Genomic DNA, 19,491 nt, shown 5'->3' on the forward strand with positions numbered 1-19,491 from the left:
GGGGGGGGGGGGGGTTGCCAGCATCAACAGCGTGTATTGCCTTTCAGTGATATTTCAGACTGGAAGTACTCCGGTGATAAAAATAATTCCACATGGCAGTGCTTACAAACAACTGTGTCCTTCTCAATCCCACCATCTGAAGACATTTAAAATGAAAATGTCCATGGAAAAGACCGCTACTTTTCTCCGTGTTTATGTCTCCACCAGTTTATTTCTGGTTGTGAGTGATTGACAGGAGTCTTAAGCCCACCCCAAATGCTGTCATTGGTTGAAACGCATAATGTCGCCGATTGCCAAACCAACCCTGATCAACATCCCCTGTTCATGTGACCCATGGTTTACCTACGTACACAGAACAAAAATATAAATGCACCACTTTTGTTTTTGCTCCCATTTTTCATGAGCTGAACTCAAAGATCTAAAACTTTTTCTGTGTACACAAAAGGTTTATTTCTGTCAAATATTGTTCACAAATCTGTCTAAATTTGTGTTAGTGAACACTTCTCCTTTGTCCTTTGCTGAGATAATCCATCCACCTCACAGGTGTGGCATATCAAGATGCTGATTAGACAGCAGGATTATTGCACAGGTGTGACTTAGGCTGGCCACAATAAAAGGCCACTCTAAAATGTGCAGTTTTACTGTATTGGGTGGTCCAGGGGGGTCAGAAAACCAGTCAGTATTTGGTGTGACCACCATTTTCCTCGCACAGTCAAAACTTGTGACATCTGTGGTATTGTGCTGTGTGATAAAACTGCACATTTTGGAGTGGCCTTTTATTGTGGCCAGCCTAAGGCACACCTGTGCAAAAATCCTGCTGTCTAATCAGCATCTTGATATGCCACACCTGTGAGGTGGATGGATTATCTCAGCAAAGAAGAAGTGTTCACTAACACAAATTTAGACAGATTTGTGAACAATATTTGAGAGAAATAAACCTTGTGTGTACACAGAAAAAGTTTTAGATCTTTGAGAACAAAAATAAAACAATCTGTTGCTACGGTTGTACTAGTGTGAACCGGCATGTTTTCAGAGCATTACAGACTGATCCACTGAAAGCAGTTGGAGAATTTTGTTTGACTTGTTCAGCTTCAGTTTAAATCAGGGCTCTCAAACTCATTTTCTTTCAGGGGCCACATTTAGCCTAATTTGGTCTCCAGTGGGCCGGACCAGTAAAATAATAACAGAATAACCTACAAATAACAACTCCAAATTTTTGTCTTTGTTTTAATGCAAAAAAACCCCATTAAGTTATGGAAATACTTTATTTTATAAACTATCCAAACAAAAGGATGTGAATAACCTGAAAAACCAGAAATTTCTAAAGAAAAATAAGTGCAATTTTAACAATATTCTGCCTCAACTTATCATTTCTTCATGTGCATTATGGATCAGATCTACAAAGACACTAAACACTGAGGAACAGGCAGGAAATAGTTAAAACTGTGCTTAATTTTCTTTCGGCATTTCAGGTTGTTCATATTTGTTCAGGTTATTCACATTTTATAGTTACAGCATAGTTTGTAAATATTTTCATAATTTAATGTTTTTTTTTGTTATTTTTTGTACTAAAACAAAGACAAAAAAATTCAAGTTGTCATTATTTATAAGCATAATGTAATATTTTTTTCACATCAAATCGAGAAGAAAATATGGAGTCGTTATTTTTTATAGGTTATTATGCTATTATTTTACTGTAGATCATATTGGTCTGTACGTGGAACCTGAACTAAAATGAGTTCGACAGCTTTGACCCCTGATTTAAAGGGTGAGTGAAAATGTACAAAATGGTAAAAATCCATGTCTGATTTTCGATCTGAAATTTTCTATTTAAAAAAGGAAAATATCACTCTTATAATGTAAGACAGTATCAACATGGCAAGGCTTTTGTATCTTGAATCATGTATTTTTTTTAATGCCTAAATCCAATTTTTTCAAACAAACTGTACTTTTCACCAAGAGTGAAAAGAAAATATGGCAGCAGTATTATCAAAAACAGGCTGGAGACGTTGAACACAGCGTTATAGTATTACACCGCAAACTTCTATCTCAGCTTCCTAAAGTCTGCCATCACCATCTCCCTTGTGTTTAATGTGGGAACCTCAAGCATGTGAGAACATCATGGAAATTTCCTAATGCCAAAACTGAAAAACAAAACTCCTTCAGCACTTTGTAACCCAGTAACACAGTTAATTTTCACTGACAACACGATTATTACCCCACTATCATATCATCTACATTTATACATAATCTGTATTATTCCTAATTAGGTTCTTAACTCTTTTTCTTTGTGCGTCACACTGTTTTTCTTTTTTTTCCAACTAATACTCCTTTAAAATGTTAGCAAGTACATGTTTTGCTGCAAAAAAAAAAAAAAAAAAAGCTTTGATAAATGATGGTGATTTACTGAATGCGTTGATTCGATGGCTATCATTACAACAATATTTGAAGGTCAACCAATTATATTTGATTTTACTATTTTCTTTTCTGCAACTTATGCAACAATTAAATTAGCTATGATGATAGGGGACTGTTTTTCTGCTGTTTATAAAGACAGTACCCTCTGCAATTATACTGACCCCACTCACAATGGAGGGAAAAAAAAAATAAAATAGTAATCCATTTCACAATTTCATGAGCTTTGGGTTCAGTGGGAACTGTCAAAGTTGGGTCACCCAAGCTGACCAGTCAGATTGTTGTCAACAGGATTTCTATGCCGACATTAAATCAACATTGCTGATGTCAGCTTACACTGTGCAGACTTGGCCAATCTAGATTTCTTCTTTTGTCTGGCTGCTTTTGTATTGTTACAGCTCTTTTGTTGTGTTTCTTCTGAAATTTTCCACTTTCATCGTGCTGTTGATATAGTGCAGGATCTTCCACATAGTTTAAATAGAACTGATATTTTGCATGATGACATTATTGCACAATAAACTTGACCTTGACAGATTGCCATCAGCATCTTTTGATGATACTCAGGTCTGTATGTCAGCAGTCAGTACAGCAGTGGTTTCCGTCCTTTTTTGGCTCATGACCCTATTTTAACCCTTTCACGCATGCACTTTGCACATGCACATGCACTTTAACCCTTTCATGCATGGTGGTCACTCCAGTGGACAGTTCTTCTCCAGCTGTTCTCTTGTATATTCATGAGTTTTGTTGTTTTAGTTCCATATCAGCCAACACAGTGAACACTTAGGCATCCTCCCATACACTGACATTCAGACCATTACTGAAACTTCGCTGTCTTTGATCAACCTGATCTGCAGAAACATGTTTGAGTGTAAATCAACTGTCATTTGTTAGACAAAATCAGTTTTTTTTTGCATATTATCTCCATGAAGTGAGTGATAACTAGCATAAGAATATGTTAAAATGTGAGAAAACATCAGATTAGCAACATTAAAAATGGTATTATTTCATTGTTTTAATATCACTTTCTGAGATTGGGTTCTAAACATGCTTCTTTACTTCAAAAATGAAATGCGTGGACATTTTTGTAACTCCATAAAAAAAAAAAAAAAAAAAAAAAAATTGATCGCATTGTTTTTTCATGCCTAAAGAGGAATAAAAACACTCAAGAAAAAAAATCTTGACTAAGGTTCTCATGATTCATGCATGAAAGGGTTAATCAAGATTTTTTTTCTGGAGTGTATCCGTAGTTTATTCCTCTTTAGGCATGAAAAAAAAAAATCAATGCGATTGATTTTTTTATTAATCTAGTTTTCATGGAGTTAGAAAAATGTTCACTCAGCTGGACACCATGCGTTTAATTTTAGAAGCAAAGAAACATGTATTAACAGATATACTATGTGAAAACTATGAAATAAAAACATTTTTAATGCTGCTAATCTGATGTTTTCTCACATTTTAACATACCTACATGCCGATAATATGCCAAAAAAACAAACAAACAAACAAACAAGGAACTTTTGTTTTAAAAAAACAAACAAAACAAAACAATTTATTTCAGTCTAGTAACAATTATAATTTTTTTTTACACTCAAACATGTTACTGCAGATCAGGTTTATCTAGAAGAGCAAAGTTACAGTAATGGTATGAATTGCAGTGTATGGGATGATGCACAAAACAACAAATCCATAAATATACAAGAAAACACCTTTGATCAGCTGTCCACTGTAGTGACCACTATGCATGAAAGGGTTAACATCACAAATTTCTGGCGACCCCAGACATTCAAAACAGAGACTTTTTTTTTTTTTTTGCTAAAATGAATTTGTTTTTGATCATGTAATAGTTTGCTGTACTTTGTTGCAAGTAAACGTTAATTTTAGATGACATTTATTTATTTCATTTCATGTCAGGATCTGTGCCTGGGTGACTCTTTGCTCCTCCCTTTTGGTCATGGACCTGTGCCTGTGTGACCCTCAGCTCCTCCTTTTCATTATCATCATTATCATCATCAGATTCACCTGCTGGCGCTGCGTGGCTGCAGCCAATTACTTTCAGCCTATTTAAGGCTTTGGTTTGCAGCCATGCAGCGCTGGTCCATTTCTCCTTACTCCTTTCCATAGCCCGGACATTTGCTCATATTCATCCACGGACTCTGATACAGGTTTTGTATGTTTTCTTTTTCTGGACTCTGCCTTAGTTTTCATGTTAGGTTTTTTTTTTTTTCTTCATTGTCTGGTTTTCATATTTTTGTTAAATAAACTTTTTTTTCCCTTCAGTACCGAGCATTTGAGTCCTCTCTTTTTCCCCCGTCGTGACATTTCATTTATTTATTTATTTATTTCAAACATGCAAAGAAAAACTAAAACAAAGCAAATTAAGACAAAAACAAAATAACATTTAAATGGACAGACCTATCTTCTAATATTACTCCACAGATGGTGATACAGAAACTTTTTTTTTCCTAAAATTTATTTGTTTTTGATCATGCAATAGTTTGCTATACTTTGTTGCAAGTAAACGTTAATTTTAGATTACATTTATTTATTTCATTTCATTTATTTATTTCAAACATGCAAAGAAAAACTAAAACAAAACAAAGCAAATTAAGACAAAAACAAAATAACATTTATATGGACAGATCTATCTTCTAATTTTACTCCACAGATGGTGATACAGAAACTTTTTTTTTTCCTAAAATTTATTTGTTTTTGATCATGCAATAGCTTGCTATACTTTGTTGCAAGTAAACATTAATTTTAGATTACATTTATTTATTTCATTTCATTTATTTATTTCAAACATGCAAAGAAAAAATAAAACAAAGCAAATTAAGACAAAAACAAAATAACATTTAAATGGACAGACCTATCTTCTAATTTTACTCCACAGATGGTGATACAGAAACTTTTTTTTTTTGGTTGCTAAAATTAATTTGTTTTTGATCATGTAATAATTTACTATACTTTGTTGCAAGTAAACATTAATTTTAGATGACATTTATTTATTTCATTTCATTTATTTATTTATTCTGAACATGCAAAGAAAAAATAAAACAAAAAGCAAATTAAGACAAAAACAAAACATTTAAATGGACAGATCTATCTTCTAATATTACTCCACAGATGGTGATCCAGAATTTATTTTTTTTTTTTTCCAAAATTAATTTGTTTTTGATCATGTAATAGTTAGCTATACTTTGTTGCAAGTAAACGTCAATTTTAGATGGCAATTATTTATTTCATTTCATTTATTTATTTCGAACATGCAAAGAAAAAATAAAACAAAACAAAGCAAATTGAGACAAAACAAAATAACATTTAAATGGACAGATCTTCTAATTTTACTCCACAGATGGTGATACAGAAACTTTTTTTTTTTTTTTGCTAAAATTAATTTGTTTTTGATCATGTAATAGTTAGCTATACTTTGATGCAAGTAAATGTTAATTTTAGATGACATTTATTTCATTTATTTATTTATTTAGAACATGGAAAGAAAAAATAAAACAAAGCAAATTAAGACAAAAACAAAACATTTAAATGGACAGATCTATCTTCTAATATTACTCCACAGATAGTGATACAGAAACTTTTTTTTTTTGCTAAAATTAATTTGTTTTTGATCATGTAATAGCTATAATTTGTTGCAAGTAAACATTGATTTTAGATGACATTTATTTCATTTCCTTTCCTTTCATTTATTTATTTATTTCAAACATGCAAAGAAAAACTAAAACAAAACAAAGCAAATTAAGACAAAAACAACATAACATTTAAATGGACAGATCTATCTTCTAATATTACTCCACAGATGGTGATACAGAAACGTTTTTAATGTAGCGCGTACTTTATGAATCTTTAAATTAAATTTTCCCCGTAGATCATAGCCTCCCTCTCTTTCACAAAACATTTCTTGAATATTGCCCAGTAGTAAGTTATTCTTTGCTTTATATATTATTTGAATAGTTTTGAATTCCACAAGGTCAATGAGTTTTAAAGTTTTAGATTGTAAAAACAGTGGATTTGTGTGTTCACGAAAACCAACATTGTGAACAATTCTTACTGCTCTTTTTTGCAGTAGAAAAAGTCTTTGTAATGAACTTGTATATGTATTTCTCCATACCTCCAAACAGTAACTTAAATAGGGTAAAATCAATGAATTATACAGAATCTGAAGTGATTTCTGATTTAATATCTCCTTTGCTCTGGCCAGGACTGAGAAGCTTCTGGATAGTTTGTTTTGTACATGTTTTAGGTGAGGTTTCCAGCAAATTTTATCATCAATTATCATTCCAAGACATGTGTTTTGATTCACCCTTTCTATATCTACACCCTCTATTTAGTCTATTTAATGTATATTATTATGGACGGAGGCAGAAAAGCCAGGTGTAGATTACTGCACAAAGTGAGAATTTGATTTTCCTTGGTCAGGATATGTACAGTCAGTCCAGCTTGGATTTACAAGGCTGACAATTAATACTGAACAAACAAGAACTCAAACTATGAATTATGAAAGAGCTGCAGCATCTGAAACTGACCACAATGAACATTTGAAAGATAAACAGTTTTTTTTGTTTGTTTTTTTTAAATAATCAATTACTAGAAATTCCAGATGATCCCACGTGCAGTCCTGACCCCAATGTTGAAAAACACTGCAGTACAGATATAAGGAGATGCTGTTGTATGAGCTTAAAGGGGTCATATTTTGCTAAATCCACTTTTATTAGTCTTTGGTTCATTTATTTGCGTATTTGGACCCTAATAGTTCATAAAGTTTGAATTTGAACCCTCCAGGTGCTGCAAAGCTATCTTTATATTCATTCTGGCAAAAATCAAGTGGATTTCTTTTAATCTTCCCTCCAGAAAACAGATGAATACTATATATCTGCAGTTCCACTGTTGTCAGGCTTTATATTCTGCATTATATTCAGCCTCATCATATAAAAATTTTTTAAAAGAGGTTTGGCAGAAGGCTGTATTTTCAATATTGCAGGTCATAAAGTGTGGATTGCATTTCCTGTGAAAGCTATAGCCAAGAGATTATAGATCAGTGGTTCTTAACCTTGTTGGAGGTACTGAACCCCACCAGTTTCATATGCGCATTCACCGAACCCTTCTTTATTAAAAAATAAACTAGAAGCACTTGGAGAGAGCGCAGACCTCCGCCAAGGCTGATCAGTGCTTCCGATGAACATTCCTCCGAGTACGACATAATTGTTTGTCAGCAGCAGCAGTTGTAGTAAAATCTGAAAATATGTCCAAACTTCGAGCTGATTACCTAAAACGTTCAGTTGTTGGTTGAACAGGACAGAACAGCACAGTCAACAACCTGGAGGGGGCGGGGCCTGAAGTGGCTCATTTGCATTTAAAGGGCCAGCGCTCCAAACCACCTTTCTGGTGTCATTACTCAGAAATAGGGTTGAAGATGGACCTGTGGAGTTGAATTAATGAAGAATTCAGACCCAAGCAGAGCATTTACAGTGTATGTAGACCACAGGGAAATGTTTGAAAATGCAAAATCCATTTTAAAAAAAAGCAAAATATCACTCCCTTAATATTGGACTTTTGGCCTCGATGTTTTAAAGCAGGGGTGTCAAACTCATTTTAGTTCAGTTCCACATTCAGCCCAATTTGATCTCAAGTGGGCCGGACCAGTAAAATAATAATAGTGAAAAAAGTAAAAGTATATTATGATCAGGTTAAAAATCTAAATAATATAAACAACTTGAATTGTCATAAGAAAAACAAGTGCAGTTTTAACATTTTAACAATATTCTGCCTCGGTTTACCAGTTTATCAGTTTATCAGTTTATCATTTGCATGTGCGTTACAATCACACAAAACATTTAGGAACAGGCAGAATATTGGTAAAATTGGATTTACTTCTCTCAAGACATTTCCGTTTGTTCATATTTGTTCAAGTTATTCGCATTTTTTGTAAACATAGTTTAGTAATGTAAACATTTTCATGTTATTTTACTTTTTTACACCAAAAAAACAAAGAGAATTTGGGGTTGTCATTATTTATAGGTTATTATGATAATATTTTACTGGTTCTGACCCACTTGAAATCGAACTGGACAGTATGTGTCTGTATGTAGAACCTGAATTAAAATGATTCTGACACCACTGATCGTTAATATCTTCAGTGTAATTTTTGCATTACACAAATTCATCCCGCGGGCCAGATTTGGCCCCAGGGCCGTATGTTTGACACCTGTGTTTTAAAGCATACAAATCTTACTTTAGCCTGAACCATGGAACTCTACTGTAATTGCACTGACAGCACAGAACTATGAGTTATTACATTCATGAATCATGGCTTCAAACACATTTATGGAAGAACAGCATTACTTAAAATAGCATTTGAGTCGACCCAGACAAAACGAAAACTATACATGTACGCGACCTCTTGCTATCATTCACTGAGAATTAATATAGTTTTTTTTAATTTGTTTGGCTTACATATACTTCTAAGAATGCTTAGATTTATGGGCGCCGTTAAAATATATGTAGCTTCCTATGATTGAAGGTTGATGAAGACATCAACTCTTGAATACCACATAACCGTCAGACACTGATGTCACATAAAACGCTATCATTTCAAAGCAATTCCATCTTAAGAATGACATGGAAACATCAACTGAACACTTGGCTCGGTGAATTACGAGAAATGGCAAGGCCGAATGTTAAGAGCACCAGTAATAAATATGACATTTATCCCATGTGCATGATTTCGTTCCTAAGGGCTTAGAACCCTTTAAATCACAGAAGAATAATTGCACACCTTCCTCCAGTCTCCAAAGTGTAATTTTGACTTCACAGTATTTTTTAAAGTGAAACCAGAAGCTGGCAGGAGGACAAACATTTTCTGGCTGGTAGAGCTCAATATTGTTTATGATGAATGTTGGGTTGTGTGCATTGTTTGACTTTGACTATTAAATTATTCTGCCTGCTTTCCAACTGGTGTCTGTCTGGAGCCTTGTTTTGTTTGTGTGCTTACTGTGTGTTTGTGTGTGTGTGTGTGTGTGTGTGTGAAGAACAAGGCAGATTTGACTGTAGTTGCATGAAGTCCTTATAAATGTTTGTCTGACTTGTGCTGACGCAGACCGTATTCCAGTAAACCATCACAGATGACAGAGAATAATCCAAAACCAACTGAAAGACAGACACCCATGACTAAAAGCTTTTCAGAGGTTTCACAGCAATAAATGAATGTGGAGAATTTATTGCAGATTGTTTGACATTTAAAAGCATAAAGGTGCCAAAGCTGAAAAGACAAAAAAAAAAAAAAAGTGTGAGTTTTAGTTTGTTTACAGCCAGGCCATCTGTATTTTTCATTTTCTTTTTTTTTCTTTTTTTTTTTTTCTTTTTTGGCTTATGTTTCAGAGAAGGCAATGTGTGATTATCATACCACAACTTTTTTTCATGAACAAATCTATTTATAGAGATCAGCATGTCAATCGGACCACATGCTGGTATATGGCTGCATTGAAAACAGGCAGAAACAGCAGATGATGCCCTTTTCTCACCCCTGTCGGACTAAAAACATCGTTCCTCTATATTAATAGAACAAAAGGTCAAGGTTTCAACATTAAAAATATGTGTGGGCTATGAAAAGGCAAATATGAATGTGAAAGAGAGTGAGTTGAGCTGTTTGATTCGAGAGAGAAAATGTGGATAGTTTAGACCAGGGGTGTCAAACATGCAGCCCGGGGACCAAATGTGGCCCGCCAAAGGGTCCAGTTTGGCCCCTGGGATGTTTTTGCCAAGTGCAAAAATTCCACAGTCTTGAATTGAATTAAGCAAAAAAAAAATTTAGCTTGAATTAAGGAAAAAATTGTTGAATTAAGCAAAAAAAAAAAAAAAATACAAATCTTCAATTAAGTAAAAAAAAACATCTTCAGTTAAACCAAAAAAATCTTCAAGTAAAAAAAAAAAAAACTTCAGTTAAGCCAAAAAAAAATCTTCAATTAAGTAAAAAAAAAAAACTTCAATTATGCGCAAAAAATCTTCAATTAAGTAAAAAAAATCTTCAATTAAGCCAAAAAAAATCTCAAATTTAGCAAGAAATCTTGAATTAAGTAAAAAAAAAAAAATAAAAAAAATAAAAAAATCTTCAATTAAGTAAAAAAAAAATCTTGAACAACCTGAAATGTCTAAAGAAAATTCAGTCCAATTTGAACTCTTTTCTGCCTGTTCCTCTGTGTTTAGTGTCTGTATAGATCTGATCCATAATGCACATGTAGAAATGATAAGTGGAGGCAGAATATTGTTAAAATTGCACTAAATTTTCTTACATTTTTTAATTTAAATTTCAGTTTTTTCAGTTTTTTTTTTTAAATTGTTTTATTTGGATAGTTTATAAAAGTAAGTATTTTCATAATTTAATGTTTGTTTGTTTTTTTCACTAAAACAAAGACAAAAATTTAGAGTTGTCATTATTTATAGATTATTATGTTATTATTTTTGTGGTTCGGCCCACTGCAGATCAAATTTAGCTGAATATGGCCCCTGAACTAAAATGAGTTTGACACCCCTGGTTTAGACCCACAATTCTTGTTAGTTGTAATTATTGAGATTAAGGAATTCTTAAATTATACGCTATTAAAGAAAATGAGTGTAAACTAATTTTAATTGATGCTGGCAGTAAAATAATACCTTTTTTATTATCTTACCCTGTTAAACTCTAGGGCTTCGGCAATTAGTTTCTGGTCAGAATTATTTCAGTGTAACATAAAACAATAGATTAGCTCAGTGTTTTTCAACTGTGGGGTCGCCTGGGATTCAAATGGGGTCGCCTGAAATTTCTAGTAATTGATAAAAATAAAAATAAAAACTTACTTATACAAAAATATATGATGAGTTGAGAGAGACAAACACAATCTATAATAGACATGACAAACTGTGAGTCTGAAACTGAAGCACTGTGGTTCTGTTTATCTGTCAAATGTTCATTGTGATCAGTTTCAGATGCTGCAGCTCTTTCATAATTCATAGTTTGAGTTCTTGTTTGTTCAGTATTAATTGTCAGCCTTGTAAATCCAAGCTGGACTGACTGTACATATCCTGACCAAAGAAAATCAAATTCTCACTTTGTGCAGTAATCTACACCTGGCTTTACTGCCGCTGTCCATAATAATACACATTATATAGACTAAATGTCATCTAAAATTAACGATTATTTGCAATATAGTATAGCAAACTATTACATGATCAAAAACAAATTAATTTTAGCAAAAAAAAAAAAAAAAAAAAGTCTCTGTTTTGAATGTCTGGGGTCGCCAGAAATTTCTGATGTTAAAATGGGGTCATGAACCAAAAAAGGTTGGAAACCACTGGACTAGCCAATAGCAGAAGTACAACAAAACAATGCAAGACAAAATCTATTATCATCACTTCATAATGCAACCCTTATTTTTGCAGTTCTTTGGCTTGTTCAGTGAATTTTGAGTGGTAGAGAAATGATACTTGTACTGTTGGATCTGCTTCGTGTTGGCTTACAGGCCGGTCAACTGATAAAAAGACACGATCACATGTCAGATGATGCTCTGAGGACGACTGTAGACATACTTGAAACATGTCAGCGAGGTAAAACACTCAACCTCACTAACTTTGTCGCACTGAATAATTGCTAATCTAACATATGAAAATAACAAAATGAACATAATCTGGACATCCAACACAAGCAATGCCAAAATATCCACTGATTTAAACTGTTATATAAACATATGGTCTGGTTCCAGTATAAAGATGGAGGGTCTTAATACTGATGTTCCATCAATATTCTGTCTTAAATGTTAATGTGTGCTTGTTGTTCCTCATCTAGTTGGTCTGTGTTGTCCATTACCATCTGGTATTGTTCTTACCATCGCTGGTATGTGCTGCCCTTTACCATTAGTGCTGTTGTAGTTTTTTGTTTTTTTTCCTTACCATTGTTGGTACATAATTATTACTGTTCTTTACCACTTGTGGTATTGTAGTGTTAAGTTTTTTTTACCATAGTTGGTATGTAATTATTATAATGTAAGTTGACGGTTAACTGTTACCTGTGGTAACACCACCAGGAATGTACTCTGTTTCTATTTTTCACACACATTTTGGTTATACTATGTAAATACTGTCAAATGAGTTCATTCCAATTTGGTATAGGCCTATTTTGTTCATTGTTCTGGCTTGAAGTCAAAGGACAGGAGTGAGTATTTAAAATGTTATTATGTTCAGTTATTTAATGATGAGAATGGGGGTGGGATTAAATAAGTTTTTCTTCTTCCCACTCCTTGTCGAGTATAGATCAATGATTTTGGAATTTTAAATTTGCATGTATTCTGTAAAGGCTCGAAATAAACAAACAAATGAATGAAATGAATGAATGAATCTAGCATAAATATAGTCAAGGTGATCTTCTGAACTTGAAAATAAGCATCAGAATGAGGAAGAGAGGTGATTTTGAACATTGCATGGCTGTTTTTGACACATAGGTTATCATGAGTATTTCAGTAAATGCAGATCTGCTGGGATTGTCGTGCGCAATCATCTCGAGAGGTTACAAATAATGGTTTGAAAATATGAAAAATACCCAGCGAGTGGCGGTTCTCTGAGGCCAAAACGTCAGAGGAGCATGCTCAGACCGGTTTGAGCTGATAGGAAGGCAATAACTCAAATACATGACGACAAAGGCAGGCACAGGAGCATCTGTAGTTCATGGTGACCAGATGAGTACAATAGGAGCAATATATACACTCACCGGCCACTTTATTAGGTACACCTGGTACTAGAAAGGTGTCAGTGGTTAATGTTGCCTAATCTATGCTCTACAATTAGATGAACTGTCATTGGAATATGTTAACCCTTATGGGTCTGAGCCTATTTTGGCTGTTTTTAAGTACTTTTGATTTTGCCTTTACATACTATATAAAGAATTGTTTGCTATACCTGCGTTTGTTTAGTTTTTTTCAGCACAACTTCATCTATATCATCTGTCTGTTATTTTTTCACTTTAACCTACTATATCAACACAACAGGCCAAAAAACACACAAAAAATATAAAATCCGACTTGAAAAATGTCTATAATTCATTGCATAAATAACCCAAAGATGCTTAACAAACCTTTTCAAAAACTTTAAAAGTGAATATTAGTTCCAAATACTAGGTATTTAAAATCAAAATTGTAATAAATTAAAACTATACTCAGATATTTGACATGAAAGCATGTCTGTACATTGGCATTTTCTCTCAGATTTGGCCAGTTTTTTCTGTTAGGACAAAAAAAGGACAAAAAATGATGAAGATATGGTCAAATATAATGCCCCCCCCACCTAATTTACATACTTTTATTCACATTTGTTTGCTCCGGTTGTATTTGCTCTATCAACATCAAATAAAAAGTGGGAGAGTGTTTCAAGTCCACACTTTTGAATGCAATTATCTATGTGACCACCTTCCGATGCTATGACGTGTTGAAATCGTCATGTGATTGAGTCAGTGGGCCGTGACCACAGACCCCTAAGGGTTAATATGCCAGAAAACAAGACTACAGATCTGTATAGGCACATATTACCAGCTGTTGGTTTCAAGAAAAACCTATAGAAGTTCAATACCCGTCTTCTTTTACCGTACATATGGCCCTGCACTTCTATATTTATATTCTATGATAATCTCTAAGTCATTTTAAATGAGACTCAAAGTTAAACACTAGAAAACCAAGAAAGAGCAGAGGGAACATTGGATCTTCACATTGTGGTCACACAAAACCTTAACTTTGCATGAAATTCAAAACAATATAACAAGTTGATCCCCTCCACTTGATTAAAATCCACTTCTCAAGTCCTCAGAGAAAACCACAGAGCCCATTCCAGGTAAAAAACTCCTCAAGACACAAACCTCAAGCCCTGTCATCGAAAACTCAATCCAGAAAATGAGATATGGCAACAAGGCCTCTCTCTGTAGGAAAACACTTGAAACCAATATTCTTCACTGGAGGTTTGGGTGCAAAGAATGGGAGGATTGAGGTAAAGATTTTCACACTACGGAGTCTGTTTTCAGTTTTTTTTCCTTTATATCATCGCTTGAGGTTGAACTTGGGACATCTTGCAACTAAGGCGACCTCTTATCTGGAAGAATGAGCAATCCAGTAAAAACTACAGAATTGGAGAAGTCAGACTTTCACCTCTGAGGCCAGCAATTGCCTGGAACTCTGTGGAATTTGCAGTAGTTTTCCACATCTGAGGAGGCCAAGCATCTGCCACAGTTTGAAGCCTGTTATCATTAACCCCCTCAAAAGAAAACAGAAACCTTCACCCCCGCAACAGACAAGGACAAAGCGTCAGTCAAAGGAAAGTTCACAAAGACGAAACGTTGACTTGGGATACATTTGGTTTGGAAGGAATTTGCAATGAGAAAAACCACATCATAGAATTACATAACAGGACCGGCATAAGTGAAGTGTCAGGAAAGCTCACGGTATCTACACATAGATGGTGATAATCAGAACATTTTAATTGGTTACCTTCTGGCCTTTTGCTCTTTCATTGACATGGATGCTTAAGACATAGTTGTTTGCAATCTTATCAACAGTGGTGGAATGTAACTAAGACCATCGACCCGAGTACCATGTACTAATATGTACAAATTTGAGTTTCTTTTTATTAGCTTTTTGCTCCTGTTCAACTACAGCTCACAGGCAAATATTGAACATTTTACTAAGCCTTTTAATGCTGCATTCCAGGCCATTTTTTGAGCCCGTAAGTCACGACTTCAAATCACGACTCACGACTTTGTAACGTTCCAGGCAAGTCAAGCCAAACTGCCTGAGCGCAAGGAATCGTAGTAGCTAGATGTAAACAAACCAGCATGGTGGACCGTACTTCATCATTTCTATCGCCAAAGGTGCTTGCTCTTTGCTTATTTGAGGGAAAAAGAGGAGTAAAAATGGCGCATAAGGCAAGAGAAGCTGTCATACCTTTTATGTTATGGTATTTGTATATTTGGATTCGTATTTGGTATTAATTTATTCTTGCCCTCAATGGACTGAAAACTAAACAACGCTAGAGCAGCTGCTGATTATGCACAACATTTGCAGATAAATAATGTCAGAGCAATACCTTGTTTTAATAAACAATCTGCATAAACACCACATCCATGGGGGTCGCCATTGCTATGTGACGTTGGAACTCGGAGTACATCGATCTAGTACGAGTTCACAGGTGGGAAGTTACAGGTTTGACTGCCATCCCGGTGCCTTTTCACCGGTAAAAGGTTGGAAAAACACAAGTTACAAGTTGCCTGAAACGCAGCATAATATTACATTTGTCTGAAAGCTTTAGTAATTTTTAAAAAGGTTCTATGTAGTATTGATATTCCAAACTCAGCAGCAGGGGGAGTCATGTGTCGAGGGACGATTCAAGTCTCCGGACGATGCGTAGAAGCATTTATCTCTATCGGCCATCTTTTACGACTCGCTATGACAAATCACTGCTGTACGAGTCAAATTGTGTAAAAGTACAGACTTGACCTACAAGGAGTATCTTTCTAGCGATCAGAAGTGATTTCAAGACTCAAATTATATGCCTACTATTGGTTTCTTTCACAGCTGAGAGGTGCCAAACAGAACCCCCTTGCCATCCAGGTGGATGGGTCACATTGACATGCCAGTTCTGGGTGCAGGGACCGGCGGCACCATGCTGCTAACATTAGCTGCACAGCTTAAGAGCTAACTAGTGGCCTGAAGCTTGGTCTGCATCCACTAGCACCATGCTACTAATGTTAGCCTAAGAACCTATCCAGCTGACAAATGTTTTGATATAAATCTTGAGGAAACTGAGTGGTGGAGGGTAATCGCAATGCCGTAGCGAGTCATTTGTCCTGGCGAGGTTTCCATAGCGAGTCGTAAAAGATAGCCAGCAGAGATAAATGCTTCTACGCATGTGCGACTCACATCGTTCAGAGACTCAAATCATCCCTTGATAGTCATGTACAAGAACACACTTAGAACACACCAAGAATCAACGCTACGTATCCACAGATTCACTGAATAAAGTATAAAGCTCATTGTTTGCAATTATTGTATCATCATTTTGTATCCTTCAATCAAAAACTTGACAGTCAAAATAACACTTTGTCTTCTAATTGATGTCAACTGATAGTTTACATTATAGCTTTGTTAGGTCAGCTCTGAGTTTAGACACAAAATAACCACAGTGAAACCACAAATCTCCTCTGTTTTCTGTACAGTGTGTTATCAGTAGCTGCACTGACGATCTGTTTGGAATCGTCTAAACAAGGTCAGAACTGTCACAGTTTAGTCGGAACTGTGGATCAACAAACTGCAACTTAGCAAAGGTAATAACATCACATAATAACTTTATACCTTCATAAACATTACAATCAAACTCACCAATGTCACCCATGTCTGGAATTTCTCTTTGTGGTACTAATAAAGGCATATCTTAATTGCTGTGATCAAACTCAATTATTTTAATTTACAGCTGTGTCCAGTGGTGAAAACAACAACAGAGCTTCTAACTTTTACCACGTTCTTTGACTTTAAAGGTTGTGTCTTTGTGGATCTCATCCCATTTGGTCACTGACTCTTTGGTCATAGGTCCTGTCATGTTAGTTTTCCTCACCATGGGAGACTATCAGAGTGACTCACCACTCTCTCTATTGGTCACATAAATCCAATGGACCACTGGTGTGAATACATTCACTACATATCTCTATAATCCAATACACTCACATCTTTGTCATGACTTCCGAACTCTTCTTTCTTAACACTCTAGCGATCCTTTTAGGTCATTTTTTATTTGAAAGTAGAAATACTACATATAATTAACATTAAAAGCCATCAGATTATACACCAGTGCCTTGATTTTGAATTTTGATGCTAATTCTTCATATTTTTTTTCCTTCGTGGTGAATAAATGCTTTAAAACCTTTGTGGTGGTGCATTTTTCCAGGTAATCCACAAAGATGAAAAATTACCTTTTTTTTTAAAAAAAAAGAAAAGATGTCTTTTTATAGATACACTACTAATTTAGGATGATTTTGTAGAATAACATGTATTGCTGTTGATTAAACTAGCCAGCAGTACATGAACGATGTGATGTGGTTAAAATAAGCTCAACGTCAAATATGCACAACAAAAAATGCAACATACACATGAATGCAAAAGTAATATGACGCCCCCCCCCCCCCCAAAAAAAAAACAAAAAAAAAAAAAAAAACTTGTGCAGCATTTTACTGCACAATGACTTAAGCTGTAGTGGCATATTTTCACAGTTTGGTATTAACTCAAGGAACTGAATTCTTCTTCCACCACTTTCTGCTCATGTGGTGATCAGAGGAGGAAAATGAAAAACTCAGCGAATTAACTTTTCTTTTTGGAGACTGACGGCTGTATCACATTCCCATGTGGTGTGAATATGTGACTTCATTTAATCGTTTCTATTTAATTCTGCTGAAACAGACTGAGTACACATGAGCTCTTTGATCACAGCTTGGCCAGCCACTATAAAAATCTGTAATGAAGTCATAAAAAAAAAAAAAAAAAAAAGAAAAACCTCTGTGTGTGTGTGTTCCTCTGCCTGAAATAACAATTATCCCATCTTCGTCTGCAAGTAGGAACATGAGCGATTATTACCTGTAATTTTGTTTTTCACTGCCGATTTGGAAGCGGTCATACAGTGAAAAGGCCTGGTGTCCATCCCAGTCTGTCAGTTCCACACGAAGCGCATACTGCCTCTGGCTGGTCAGCTGATAAACAAACTCGTTCCCCAACCAGTGTTCTGACAAAACACTCCCAAAACCCTGCGATGAAGACAAACACAATCTCAGAAAGCAAATACCAATGAAAATCCTCTTTATAAATCAGTCATCACTTTCTCCTCTCTGTGCCCAAAATGATAAAATCTCAACACTAGGGGATTGTGGAATGAATGGGAAGGAATTTTCTAATTTATTTTTGTGATTTATTTTCCATCAGTCAGTACAAGAGGGTGTTGATACAAAATGATGTTTCTACAGGGTGTATAAAAAAAAAACTATACATTTTGAAAAAATACCCTCAGTTCTGCATTTGATAATTTTTGGAATTTTCTTTTATGGACGTCAGTAGGTAGGGGATTGGTGGATATTTGTCCAAATTTACAGACCCAGGTTTTCATGCATGAGTGAGCAGGGGTAAATTGTGCCATCCAAGTTAAAACTGGTTTGCATGAAGTAGCGGTGGGATTTAAATCCAATCAAAGGTCATGGGAGGGGACAATGGGCATCCATGTTGTTTTCCACAAAATTGTCAGGTTACAGCGTTAACACTTTGACAACCATGTCAATTTCATTTCTTTACCCATGGCAGCTGTTCCTGCCTTTCAAAGTTAATTCAACTTGTTTAGGCCTGAAAATGTCACTGAGGACAGGACAAGTTAGGGTTAGGGTTAACCTGGCAATTTTGTGGAAAACAAGATGGATGCCCATTGTCCCCTCCCATGACCTTTGATTGGATTTAAATCCCACCGCTACTTCACACAAACCAGTTTTAACTTGGATTGTGCAGTTTGCCCCTGCTCACTCCTGCATGAAAACCTGGGTCTGTAAATTTGGACAAATATTCACCAATCCCCTACCTACCGACGTCCATAAAAGAAAACTCCAAAAATGATCAAATGCGGAACTGGGGGTGATTTTTCCAAATGTATAGTTTTTGTTTTTTTGGATACACCCTGTATATCGCATTAACACACTTTTCTATTAATATCCAAACTTTTTATTTCTCTAAACCTTTCTGAAAAAGCCACAGTTTTACACATGTTTTATATGCACGCTTTTGGCCCGTACCTCGGCGTGGATAGACTTACCTATCTATAAAAGTGTGTAAATTGGTACCAGCTGAAATAGATGTACACCTTTTTCCATTTTTGTCTTCCACTCAAGTCCCACATGTTAAAGTCATTATTACTTAAAGGCTTCTTTTCCAAAATATATGCTGCATGCAGGGACACTCCTTCAAACAACTGCACAGTTTTTCATTTGATCAGTGTTGCTCCCAGTCACAGGCAAAGTGCTTCTGACAGCGGCAA

The 19,491-nt window shown here is 35.1% G+C and overlaps 1 protein-coding gene across 1 annotated transcript in view; it reads right to left on the reverse strand.

Moving 5' to 3' along the window:
* angpt1 (angiopoietin 1) overlaps positions 1-19,491 on the reverse strand; it is a 149,446-nt gene that overhangs the window by 41,375 nt on the left and 88,580 nt on the right. Inside the window, exon 8 of the mRNA XM_030148140.1 lies at positions 18,057-18,223. Within this exon, the coding sequence (XP_030004000.1) occupies positions 18,057-18,223 (167 nt within the window). The remainder of the gene's footprint in view (positions 1-18,056; positions 18,224-19,491) is intronic.

This window comes from Sphaeramia orbicularis, chromosome 11, assembly GCF_902148855.1.
Source record: "Sphaeramia orbicularis chromosome 11, fSphaOr1.1, whole genome shotgun sequence".
Taxonomy (NCBI): domain Eukaryota; kingdom Metazoa; phylum Chordata; class Actinopteri; order Kurtiformes; family Apogonidae; genus Sphaeramia; species Sphaeramia orbicularis.